The following is a 13520-nucleotide window of genomic DNA, read 5'->3' on the forward strand; positions in this document are numbered from 1 at the left end:
GGTAGAAGCCATTTTTCAAAAAGGTTTTTGTCCCGGGTTGAGGGTGTTCAGTGAGGATTCAGTAAGTCTCAAACACTGCATTTAAACCTAGGTGCTTAACAACGATGGATGCATTTTTCAATAGGGCAGCGTCTCACGGTGAAATACGAAAACCCACTCTCAGCCTCCTTGTGTGGCGACGAAGCTCTCAACCAACGCTCACCGCCATACCCTTCCGTCAGAAAGCGCCCTCCACCGCCAACGAGGGCGGAGCATCCGAGGGCACTCCCGCCACACAGCGCGAGTCGAGCCGCTGAGCTCCCTGGGAATTGTGGTTTTCCTCGCCCACACGGCTCTTATTCGGCTTAGTAAGGAGTGACTGGTAAAACTACAACTCCCAGAGTGCTCCGGGGGCGGCGAGCGGCCGCCGCAGTGACGACCGTGGCGGAGAAGGCCCGGAGAAGCTCTGCGTTCTGAAGTAGCGCTGCTTGTGCCGGTGGCCGATTGCAGGCTGCTGCTGTTGCGGCTGAGGAGAACGACGAGTGGGTTCGGCATTTCCCGTTGGGATCCCCGCAACGATGAGCGCTGCCAGAGAGTCTCACCCGCATGGGGTGAAGCGTTCAGCCTCCCCAGACGACGATGTAAATAACAATGGCGGATGGATGAGGGTTGAGGCCTACTAAAGGCTGGGGTAGGCCGGGCAGGGTGGATGGAGGAGGAAGCTCCTAAGGTCCCGAAAGGGGTGGGCCTAGGGGAGGAACCAGGAGAATGGGAACTGTCTCCCTTTTTTAGTTTATTAGGCTTGGGAGGTTTAAGGAGGTCAACACGCTAAGCGCCAGAAGCCTGCGTAGGAAGGGGAATTGAGGAATGAAATCCTGAGAGGGTCGAGTAGCCAAAGAGCCTAGTCAAGGGATCCTCATGTTTGCGTTTGGGGCGGCTAATGAAGCTACCTTCTCGGGCCTTTCTACTCAGGATAGAGACAGCAAGACTCTTCATTTTAAAATGTTTCTATGACTGTCGACATGTTCGTGCACCGTTGGACAGATTTTCAGTCCTGGATGATTTTTGCAGTATACTATTAATAGTTAAGCTTAACTGTACTAGTAAGAGTAAACCAAGAACAGTATTGAATCGAAAAATGATGCCAGGGTTGTAACTTGGTCCTGACGTAAGGTGTGGCAGTCTAAGACGGTGAAATCTAACAGCCCATTTTGATGTCAAATACCTCGTTCCCTTCCCTACCCTTCCCCTCAAACACCCTCTCCCAGGTTGTCTAATTTAAATAGTAAAGCATTCGTTTATCCCTTAAAGTAATGGATTAAGTATTTACTGCTGTGCCAGGTGTTGGGCATCCAAAGATGAATAAATATGGTGCCCAAGTTAGGCTTTTTTTTGTATGTTTGTCCTTAGCACCTAGTGTAGTGTCATGGAAACTGCAGGTAACCAGTAAACGTAAAACTAGGTCCTTCATACGTGCAGTGGACAAATGCCTTGGGAAAGTCGATGGGGAAAATTACTGGACGGGGCGTGGGGGCGTCCTATTTAAGGATGATGGAGATCTCGTTTTCGGTTATTGTTAAGAACACTGAATTTCTGAATGTGTAGAGTTTATTTCCTATAGGACAGTTCAGAGCCTTTCATATTTTGTGAACCATGAAAGGCTCACTTGGTACTGTGTAGCGAACGGGGTATTAACATCCACCCCTTCTTTGAGTGGAAGGTGGAGTGAAAACCGGAAAATTAAGGGTCTTTAAAAGCAATAGATTTTAAGCTCTACAAAAAGATTAGGAATCAGTAAGATTTGGGGGTGAATGGGTGATCTAGCGTGGTTTATGCCCTCTCTTCTCTCTACTACTGGTTTTTGATCTTTTCTTGTTGGTATGGTAATTTAGTTTTTTTGTAAGGAATTTATCCAGGCTTTGAATAACCAGGCTGCCATTTAAAAACCTATTACATTGTTCTCCTCCTGGTATTTAACTGTGACTTGATTGCTAGATGTTAGACATCTGCTTTGCTAGACGCAGAAATAAACATCTTCACCTTGACAAAAAAACTGCTGGTAGTATGCAGTTTAACAGAAAGTTAAAGGGATTAAGTAATTAAGTGTCTGCAGCTACTGAAAAGATCAATTTAAACTAGAAGACCTTTTCTGATACTATAAGCATTATCTTTTCAGAATGCAGCATCTGAGCACAGGGTACTTGCTGGTGTACTTTAAAGTGTTTGAAAGGAATAACTGAAAGGACTTAATTGTTTTTTTAAAAACCTTGGGATTAGAAGTCGCAAATGATACGGTTATTTATGTAAACATTGAAAATAATTTGCTTTTTTAATAGAAACAGAATCCAGAAAGTCGGTTTTTATACAGTGTTTTTAACTGAATTCTGTACATTTTTATAAATGTAGTTCATAAACTACTTCCCATATTCTATCTCATTTGGTCATAAACAATATGATGTGGAAGGAACAGAGGATCAAGAAGCCTCTCTTTGTAGTTAAGGAATTAAAACTAAATGTCAGCTCCTGGTTTAGAGGGCAAGTGGTGATTTAGTGAGAATCAGAACTGAAGCTTTACTAGCAAGCACTTTGTTTTAAAAACTATATTGAGCCAGAACCAGTTAAGAACTAAATGGCTGGCTCGGCGCCTATGGCTCAAGTGGCTAAGGCGCCAGCCACATACACCTAAGGTGGCAGGTTCGAATCCAGCCCGGGCCTGCCAAGCAATGATGGCTGCAACCAAAAAAATAGCCAGGTGTTGTGGTGGGCGCCTGTGATCCCAGCTACTTGGGAGGCAGAGGCAGGAGACTCGCTTGAGCCCAGGAGCTGGAGGTTGCTGTGAGATGTGATGCCATGGCACTCTACCCAGGGGGACAGCTTGACGCTCTGTCTCAAAAAGAAAAAAAAAGAACTAAATGGCCTATAAAAAGATACGAGGGGATCACATGGAAAGAAGTAGAGATTTGAAACTTAGGTAGGCGAATTAGAACAAATCATATAAGCCCTCCCCCAAAAAGAATTTGGAAGAACCATAAATGGGTCCAGTATTATACATATTAAGTCTTATACAAATAATTTTCAGAAGAATAAATAGGTAGTGAGAAGCAACTTTATTTAGAATTTTAATATAAATTTAACAATAGCAAGTCCAAATTTCTATTCTGTGGTTTCCTAATTTTGATGGTTTATACAGTCCTCATTTGATATACATGGGGCGTTGGTTCTAGGACCCACCAACCCCCATACTCACATCTGAGTGTACTCAAGTCCTGCAGTCAGCCTTGTGGAACCCATGTGTAGGGAAAGTTGGTCCTCCATTTACATGGGTTTTGCCACATTCCATTCCATGTTTGGTTAGAAAAAACTTGTAAGTAGATGCTGAAAAGTTGAAACCTATGTTGTTCAGGAGCCAAACTGTATACCCAAAATGGTTAGCATCCTCTGAACACTGCTGATTGCTCATCCGTTATCCTGTGTGAACCTAGAACATGTAATCAGATCTCATATCTATTTCTAATAGGTTTTAGCTTTGTTATTATAGTTCTTGGCATTGGCACCATCAGAGTATAATACTTGATTTTTTGAAATCTATGATTGCAATTTTGTATTGAAGAGGACTTTATCATCTTTGTTCCATAATTGCAAAGCATTTTCATTTTTAGATTATAAACACAATTAGAATGATCAATCCAATGCATATTTTTATTTCTGTATCATCTTTTGCTTTCCAATCATCTTTGTATACACATCTGTCCTTACCCTTTGTCCATTTACAAATTAAATCAAGTATATTTTGATGCATACAACATAAAAATTAAGTAAAACAGTTATGCATCTTAAAAAAGTGATATGGTCCTACCTCTTACTGCAAAATGTTGCAAGATGAAAAACTTAACAGTTGAATGATTTTCCCAAAGAAATTGTATTTCTTGTTTGTCCCTTTTTTCTTTATCTTCTATCAGTTCTTAGGTTGGGAAAAAGTCATCTGGTGGTATTTCATCATCCAAGGACTCATAGTCTGAGATTTTGCACAGTTAATTCACCATTTTGGTAGTCTAGAATACTACTAATTGTCATTTTTGAGTTCACCTTCTTATTCATTCTAGTAATTGTTAAATGCCTTCTATCAGTGTTTTTCTCTTTGCCATTATGTGTGGAAAATAAAAAATTCTGAATTCTTATCTGTGTTTAATGAAAGCTAAAAGCAGACAAAGGTATGATGTCTTTCTGAAAGTTGATGGTGGAATACTTTGGACAGTATGTTTTCTTATTTAAGTCATTCTTAGGATTGTTAGAAATAATTGATGAATTGTAATAATTCTACATGTCTCAAGATAAAGGGAAAAATATGATTGCTAGGATTACATAATCCTAGTTCTTAGATGTCACAGAAAGGTTCAGTGAACTCTTCATAATTGTAACAGGTTTAATCTATTCTTTTTAAAAAGAGTAAATGTTCTCTTTATTCTTTGGAAGACAGTTAAGAGACATGACATGTCAGTCCTAGCAGATAACTGGAACTGCTCATAAAAGACACTGAAAAATTAAAATTGGGTCTAGTGGAATGTGATGATGTACTGTCTCTTAGAATATCACTAAAGTTAGGATTTTTAGGCTGGTCCGAGGGTAGTGGGTTATCAGAACTTATTAACATTAGTGTCACTACAGTTGGTATATAATCCCCCACTGCTAAATTTGATTGGCTTTAAAAAAAGGAGAGAGAGAGAATTTTTAACTTCAACTAACAACTGTGGCAGCCTTCAAAGTTCAAAGTGCTAGGTGCTCTAGGGTCCTGCAAGGCTCTAGGGCAATGAATCTCAAAGTGTTGTTCCCAGTTCAACAGTATCAGCATCACTTACAAATTTGTTAGAAATTCAAATCCTTGACTTCTAGCACCATTGGATAAGAAGAATCTCTGGAGCTGTTTTAATAAGCTAAGTGATTCTGAAACTTGCAAACTTTTGAGACCCAGAGCTCTGGCTACAGAAGAACTAACAGATTCTACTCTGAGCTAATAGAAAAGGAGTAAATTTGAATATAGTGTATAGGCTTAACCTTCTAAGCCAGAAATTGAGCTCTGTTTAAACTGATAGGAAAAAATCTTAGCATCACAGACTTTTAATTTTTTTAAGTACTTTTTAATGTAAAAATTAATTTGATTAATGTCTTTTTTAGCTTGGATCTAGCAATTGGGAGGCAGCAGATTTGGGTAATGAAGAGAGAAAACAAAAATTCTTGAGGCTGATGGGTGCAGGAAAGGTAAGCATTGGTATGGTATTCATTTTAACCTTTTCTGTAAGAAATAATGCCATTTTTATTTTAAGTGAGAAGGACTAAATAGAATTGGATCCCATTTTCTTATTTTGCATGATTACTTTGGGTTTGAGAAATACACCCACCCAACTTAATCAAGCACTTAAAATTTATATTATTTCTGAGCCCTTTCTGGGATTCTCAGTGCCTCTGTCAGTAAACTTTGGAGATGGTATAAAGGACAAATTTGGTTCAAGGAGTCTCTGTGGAAGAAAAAAGATATCAAATCATATGACTTGCCATCTGTTAGCCCAGTGATTTAATAGAAGATATTTCTTCTGGGAAGATTATCTTGTAGGAACTTCTGATCAAAGCCAAAAATCTATTGTATTTATACCTCCCTCGAGCCCTTGCAGAAATAACCAAGGGAATATCCTTTATCAAGAACATAATTTTAAAACTATACTTTCAGGTGTCATTTCTATAGTTACTAAAGAAGTTTCTCTACATGTGTAGACCACTAGAGGAAAAAACCCAAATTTAAAAATGGTTCAGTACATTTCGAAATGACTCTCTGATTAATGTAATAGAAAGTACAGTTGGCCCTTAACAATGCAGGGATTAGAGGTGCCGACTCCTGTGCATTCAGATATCTGCATAAACTTTAGACTCCCCCCAAATCTAACTAGTGATAGCCTACTGTTCACTCAAGCCTTACTGATAAAACATAAACAGTTAACACATATTTTATGTGTTAGGTGTATTATATACTCCATTCTTATGATAAAATAAGCTAGAAAAAAGGAAATATTAAGAAAATCATAAAAGAGGCTTGGTGCCCGTAGCACAGTGGTTACAGCGCCAGCCATGTACACTGAGGCTGGCAGGTTCGAACCTGCCCTGGACCAGCTAAACAACAATGGCAACTACAACAAAAAATGGCCAGGCGTTGTGGTGCACACCAGTAGTCCCAGCTATTTGGGAGGCTGAGGCAAAAGAATCGCTTGAGCCTAGGAGTTTGAGGTTGCTATGAGCTGTGATGTCATGGCACTCTACCAAGGGCAACATAGTAAGACTCTGTCTTAAAAGAAAAAAGAAAAGAAAAGATGTTTATTATTCATTAAGTAGAAATGGATCATAATAAAGGTTTTCATCCTCCTAATCTTCATGTTCAGTGGGCTGAAATGAAGGATTGGTATTGATCTTACCGTCTTAAGGGGTAACAGGGACAGAAATAAATCCTAATATAAGCAGATCCATACAGTTCAAGGGTTTACTATAAAATACAGATGCCAGGAAGACACCTATTATAAAAACCTTTCTTTATTCTAGGAATTTATTTTTATGCACAAATACAGTAGTTTCTAGACATTTTTTTTTTGGTAAGCAAATAAATTATTTTTTTAACATGGTCCTGATAGCCTTACAAGACATGAAATTCTGCCCTTTGGTTTGTTATGCACATGGGGATATATTCATGTATTTTTCTAAAAATTATTGACTACTACATGCCAGGTACTGTGCTGGGTCTTGGGATCATATAGAGCAAAAATAAATGTTCAGAGCCCTCATATAATAGAGGAAACCAGACGATAACAATAGAGAATTATAATTGCTATGAGAAAGCCATACATGTAGTGCTGTGAAATCAGAGAAGGGTAGCTAACTCTGGTACAAGAAGGCATCCCAGAAACAGAATTGATCTGAATCAGAAAGGATGAGAAGGCACTAGCCAGGCTACAATAGTGGGATTGGGGATAGGAAGAGATCACATAAAACATTAAGACCTATTTAAGGGAAGCTTTTGTATAATATTTCATTAAACCAGATTTTCCAGTAATTTGTAACTTGTCGTGTTAGAAAGTAATCTGAAGTTTTTCTTGGTTCGTGTAAATACATTTTAAGTCCTCACTTAATATTCTGTATAAGTTCTTGGAAACTGACTTTAAGCAAGCAAGTTAAATAACTTTAACTTCAAGTTATTTCATTGTAACATCAATGAGGAAAAAAAATTAGTTTTGTTGCATGTCATTTCACTTAAAATTTTGAAGAACCTATTGATAAAGTTAAGTGAGAACTTGGTAAGGATATATAAAGTAATAGTTCAGGCTTGGTGCCTGTGGCTCAAGCGGCTAAGGCGCCAGCCACATACACCTAAGGTGGCGGGTTCGAATCCCTAGCCCGGGCCCACCAAACAACAATGATGGCTGCAACCAAAAAATGGCCAGGCGTTGTGGCGGGCGCCTGTAGTCCCAGCCACTTGGGAGGCTGAGGCAGGAGACTCACTTGAGCCCAGGAGTTGGAGGTTGCTGTGAGCGTGATGCCATGGCACTCTACCCAGGGGGATAGCTTGAGGCTCCGTCTCAAAAAAATAAATAAATACATAAATAAATAAAGTAATAGTTCAAGAGGTATGTATATTCAACTTATTAGAAGGAAAACTCTTCAAGTACTTAGAACACCTTAATATAAAATGTGTGAAAATTGGTATCAGTAAATAGGTTGTAGCATATGTAAAATTCTTTTGCAATCCAGGCCAAGATTGCATCTTTGATCTTTCACATGGGCTGTCTGTTTTATGGCCTCTGAGTATAGTCCTCATCCTAGCCAGCTGCCATGAATATTTTATTGGTCACAGAGAGAACCAGCTAAGAAAGTATGAATAGGTAGATCAGTATAATACTGTCATCACCCCTGAATAATTTGATGCCATTATACGTATATTGGGAGTTTTTTGTTGTTTTTTTTTTTTAAGAGACAGAGCCACAGACACCACCCTATATTTATATTGTTAATATGATATCTCTTACATTCTAAAGAAGCAATGCATTGATTGATTTACTTGTATATTAATTGCGTGTAAGGCAATAAGCATTAATGCTTGAAGCTTGGTGGCACCTGTGGCTCCATGGGTTGAGTGCTGGCCCATTTACCGAGGGTGGCGGGTTCGAACTCGGCCCAGTCAAACTGCAGCAACAACAAAAACAAATAGCCAGGCGTTGTGGCGGGTGCTTATAGTCCCAGCTACTCGAAGACTGAGGCAAGAAAATTGCCTAAGCCCAGGAGTTGGAGGTTGCTGTGAGCTGTGACGTCACAACAAATGCTTGAAGCTTTGTCAGCATAGTATCATTTAAAGATATATCACTTTGTACATTATAAGTCTGTGTTTTCATTTTTCCCTGGCTAATAATCTTATTTGCTTACTCTCCATGAGATATACTTGAGTCATCAGAAAGAGAACGTGGGAAAGTTAAAGTAACTCAATTTTACTGGCCTTACGGGGGAAAAAACGTTAAATTGATTCAACTTTCTTCTTATATATCCATCTCATTTAAAATTAAAACCTGGGCTCGGCGCCTGTGGCTCAAGTGGCTAGGGTGCCAGCCACATACACCTGAGGTGACGGGTTCGAATCCAGCCCGGGCCTGCCAAACAACAATGATGGCTGCAACCAAAAAATAGCCAGGCGTTGTGGTGGGCGCCTGTAGTCCCAGCTACTTGGGAGGCAGAGGCAGGAGACTCGCTTGAGCCCAGGAGTTGGAGGTTGCTGTGAGCTGTGAGGCCACGGCACTCTACCCAGGGCAACAGCTCGAGGCTCTGTCTCCAAAAAAAATAAATGAATAAAATTAAAACCTGACCTCCACATCTTACTCTTATTTTAATTGCACTCACTACCTTCAGACGTACTCAGTGATGATGTTTGTCTTGTCTCCCCTTCCCTTGTTGGAACATAAGCTTCTGAAAGGCAGGGATTTTAATTGAGTCTTTTGTCCTCAGTGTATCCCAGAATTTGAATAGTTTCTGACACATAGTAGACACCAAGTAGTGTTAAATTAGTCTCAAATTCTAATACATTTTCAATCTTTTTATAGAAAGAACATACTGGTCGTCTAGTTATAGGAGATCACAAATCAACATCTCACTTCCGAACAGGTAAGAAAGTAAAATATAATTAAAGCAGAGGTGCTAAATTTGGAATATTTATACATTTGGGGGGATATTCTAACTTTTGTACATAATTGTGTAAAATAAAATGGTTAAAATATTAAGATTGGAAATGTATAATACATCATGTAAAGTATCAAATATCATGAACTTTGATAAAAGAAGGTAGGTAAAGATAGATCAATGTGATGATATTCTAACCAAGAAACTTTTTTCAGTCTTTACTTTTACTGATTTAATTCAGAACATACATTTTTAATTGTAATGAGGCTTATGCCTCATCTTGCCAACTATATACAGTATGTATAGAGGTTTTTTCTTTGTATAAGTTCTTTAGCATATGTTATAGTTGGCATATTGTACTGGTTTTGGGTTTATTCACTAAATTTTGTTCTGAAATCTTTGAGAAATATAAACTAGTTGGACAGCATGACAAAATAAACTTATTAAAAATAATTTTTATGAAAATTGTTTTGCAGAATCTCAGCATGTTGCCCCAGGCTGGAGTACCATGGCATCAGCCTAGCTTACAGCAACCTCAAAACCTTGAGCTCAAGTGATCCTCCTGCTTCAGCCTCCCAAGTAGCTGGGACTACAGGCACCTGCCACCACCTGGCTATTTTTTCTATTTTCAGTAAAGATAGTGTCTTATTCTTGATCAAGCTGCTCTCAAGCTCCTGACCTTAAGCTGCCCTCCTGCCTCAATCCCAAAAGACTGATTACAGGCATAAGCTACCACACTGGGCCAGTAGGAACATTTTCAAAAACTAAAAATGAATTTGAATTTTAATTATTTCAACTGAAAGGTGAAATTATCACCTCTTTAAAATTGACTATAGGCCAGGCACAGTGGTTCACACCTGTAATCCCAGCTATTTAAGAGCCAAGGCAAGAAGATCACTGGAGCCCAAGAGTTTCAGACCACCCTGGACAACACAGCAAGACCTCATCTCTACAAAAAGTAGAAAAATTAGCCAGTTGTGGTAGTGCACATTTATAGTTCCAGCTACTCAGGAGGCTGGGGTAGAAAGAACAGATCATTTGAGCCTAGGAGTTTGAGGTTGGAGTGAGCTATGATGACACCCCTGCCCTCTAGCTTGGGCAACAGGGTGAAAGAATAAAACAGACCCTAATCTTGGACATTACTAATAGCAGGGCATAATGACCTTGATTAAATTGAACAAAACTGAATAACTTTATACTGACCTAGGATATATAGCACATTTTAGAATTTAATAAATCTTTTCTTTTTCTGGTGTTAAATATCTTAATTTGCATTGCTACATAAGGCAAAAAGCTCATTCCATGAGTTTGGCAGCATGGAAGAGTATTTCAACTATTGCCTTTACTCTTTTAAAATTGAGAACTTTAAAAATAAATCAAAATGCTCCTCTTTGGAATTCTGAAATTCCTTTTATATTTGTGTTTACTGATTAAAATGTTGGCTGGGAGTGGTAGTTCATGCCTGTAAACCCAGCACCTTTAGAGGCTGAGGCAAAAGAGTTGCTTGAGGCCAGGAGTTTGAGACCAGCCTGGGCAATATAGCCAGACCCCATCTCCATGAAAGATTTTTAATGGGCTGGACGTGGTGGCTCATTCCTGTAATCCTAGCATTCTGGGAGACCGAGGCAGATGGATTGCCTGAGCTCATGAGTTCGAGACTAGCCTGAGCAAGATGTAGTCCCAGCTACTTGGGAGGCTAAGGCAAAAGAATCACATAAGCCCAAAAGTTTGAGGTTGCTGTGAACTATGAAGCCATAGCACTCTGCCCAAGGGCAATATAGTGAGACTCTACATTAAAAAAAAGTCTGAGGCATGAGGATCACTTTGAGCCTTGGGAATTCTAGGCTATAGTGAGGTCTGTTGGTGCCACTGCACTCCAACCTGTGCAACAGAGTTACATAAAAACTTTTTTTAAAGTTCATGTTGCTTCAGTAAATTTGGTATGCAAAGAAAGACATAAAGGAAACCATTACATGATCAGTTTCAGCCATTTTCTGAACAGAATTCCCTGCCATTTTTCACTGTCTGTCCAAAGTCAGATGCTTTTGTTTGTTGCAGGGGTTTTTTTAGGTGACTAGGAAAAAATTTTATTATAATATAAATAAGCCTCTAACATTTAATATTCAAAGTGCTTAATAATTAATATTTATCTTTAGGCAGTTCTTTCTAAGACTTTGGTTTAAATCATCATATAGAAGTTACTGTCTGTTATGTAACCACCTGTAGTATACAAACTTATCAAAATTTGTCACAGTTAGAGAAGTCAACCCTGAATATAATAGCATCTGTATTATGGGTTTTTTTGTGTAATCAAATGTTTTTATTAATTCGACTAAACATAACCAAAGTACACTGGACATGCAGGGGAAGAAGACAAGAAAATTAATGAAGAACTGGAGTCTCAATATCAGCAAAGTATGGACAGCAAATTATCGGGAAGATACCGGAGACATTGTGGACTTGGCTTCAGTGAGGTAGTAATTAACTTATTTTCATTGCCTGGGAATGAATTTTCAACTTAATATCATATATCTTTTTTTAGAATACCCAACAATCAAGAATCCTTTATATACAGCTTTCTTTATGCAGTTACTTAAAATATTTTATATGCCCTACTGAGTTTCTAGATAATTAGAACAAAGGAGTTTAATGTAAATTTGTCTTAACCATTAGGGCACATTTTTAATAGGCATAAACAGCATGCTCGCAAGTTAGATAAAATATTTCATGTAGGTTTAATGTATTGGTATAAGATATTTCTTTTTATTTTTTATTTATTTTTTTGAGACAGAGTTTCCCTATGTCACCCTTGGTAGAGTGCCATGGCGTCACAGCTCACAGCAACCTCAAACTCTTGGGTTTAAGTGATTCTCTTGCCTCAGCCTCCCAAGTAGCTGGGACTACAGGCACCCACCTCAACGCCTGGCAATTTTTTGTTGGACTTGTCATTGTTTAGCTGGTCTGGGCCGAGTTTGAACCTGCCAGCCTCGTTGTATGTGGCTGTAACCACTGTGCCACGGGCACCGAGCCAACTGAACTGTTTTTAAGATTGACAAAAATTGGGGTGTTTCTCAATTTTTATAGGGGCTAATTGTATTTCTTTTTTAAAGAGTCTTAATTGATGTTTTAGGTAGAAGATCATGATGGAGAAGGTGATGTGGCTGGAGATGATGATGATGACGATGATGATTCACCTGATCCTGAAAGTCCAGATGACTCTGAAAGTGATTCAGAGTCAGAGAAGGAAGAATCTGCTGAAGAACTCCAAGCTACTGAGCATCCTGATGAGGTGGAGGATCCCAAAAACAAAAAAGATGCAAAAAGCAATTATAAAATGATGTTTGTTAAATCTAGTGGTTCATAACTCCCAAACACTTAGTCTTTGTATTAAAAGTAAGCCTTATTATTGTTATAATGCACAGTGGAGGACTGCTTATAGAGCACAGACCTTTGTATTATAATTTTTAAAAAGGCCCTTTTAAATAATTACAAAGAGTGTTTGCTTTCAAATGGGGTTACACTTTTATGGGCATGACTATAACCTTTTTGTAAAGAGTAAGAGTTGTATAAAATAAGAAATAAATACAATACTCAACTTCCTTTCATATTAGAATCATCAACCCTCTAATCTTACCTTTTTACCCCCTTCAGATGCAGTTATGGGGGAGACCCTTCTTTTGTGGTAGCTATTTTATCATTTTTGTTCCTTCATACTTTTCTCTTATAAAAATTTATTTGATACTGTGATATGTTCATGAGAAGTATTCTTTAATTGTCCTTTGTTATAGTAGAACTATTCATCCTGGGTATTTCTGCTATCAATCACAGTCTAAATTAATGTTGGCAGAAGATTAGATACTAAGTTTACTCTTACTCTTCTCTTGGACCAAAGCAACAGGAGAGCAAGTACCCACACCTGTGAGGGTGGAGTTACAACCGTCAGACATTGGAGTGTTAGGATCCCAAGCAGTCTTTATATAATTTGAGTTGCATCGTATGTTAGATTTTTGATAAAATTTGGCCAGTTTTTACAGAAGAAATTAATTCTCTGGTCATTTAGTCCTATCTATTTGGAAATATGTAAAATTAGCTGTTGGGGGTTTTTCATTTTTTGGGTGTTTTTTTTTTTTTTTTTTTAGGTAATATGTGACCAAAGTTAATTTGTCCCAAAGGTCTAAATAAAGAGAAAGCAGTTTCCCGTATTTGGCTGTGATACCTTTATCCTCATCTATAAATGAGGAACAAGCTTATTGAACAAGAAGCTGAAATAAGAAATTCTCTTCATTTTATCCCAGTGCTGTTATATAAGAAGTATTACTCTCTAATTTTATTGCTACTTCTAT

General features: G+C 38.4%; 1 protein-coding gene across 1 annotated transcript; it reads left to right on the forward strand.

Moving 5' to 3' along the window:
* Nucleotides 1–380: 380 nt before the first annotated feature.
* On the forward strand, nt 381–13213 carry CUNH11orf58 (chromosome unknown C11orf58 homolog). The gene is made up of 5 exons (XM_003781138.2): nt 381–620; nt 5152–5235; nt 9102–9162; nt 11542–11651; nt 12308–13213. The coding sequence occupies exons 1-5, from the start codon at nt 558–560 to the stop codon at nt 12539–12541; spliced, it is 552 nt and encodes a 183-aa protein (XP_003781186.1). The 5' UTR covers nt 381–557; the 3' UTR covers nt 12542–13213.
* The last annotated feature ends 307 nt before the right edge of the window (nt 13214–13520 follow it).

This window comes from Otolemur garnettii, unplaced genomic scaffold, assembly GCF_000181295.1.
Source record: "Otolemur garnettii isolate 467f Iridium unplaced genomic scaffold, OtoGar3 scaffold00001, whole genome shotgun sequence".
In the NCBI taxonomy this organism is placed as follows: Eukaryota; Metazoa; Chordata; class Mammalia; order Primates; family Galagidae; genus Otolemur; species Otolemur garnettii.

Coding starts and splice junctions, on each gene's coding strand:
- CUNH11orf58 (XM_003781138.2), top strand. CDS start 558: ATGAGCGCTGCCAGAGAGTCTCACCCGCATGGGGTGAAGCGTTCAGCC. Junction 621..5,151: donor CAGCCTCCCCAGACGACGAT/GTAAATAACAAT, acceptor TGTCTTTTTTAG/CTTGGATCTAGCAATTGGGA. Junction 11,652..12,307: donor GTGGACTTGGCTTCAGTGAG/GTAGTAATTAAC, acceptor TTGATGTTTTAG/GTAGAAGATCATGATGGAGA.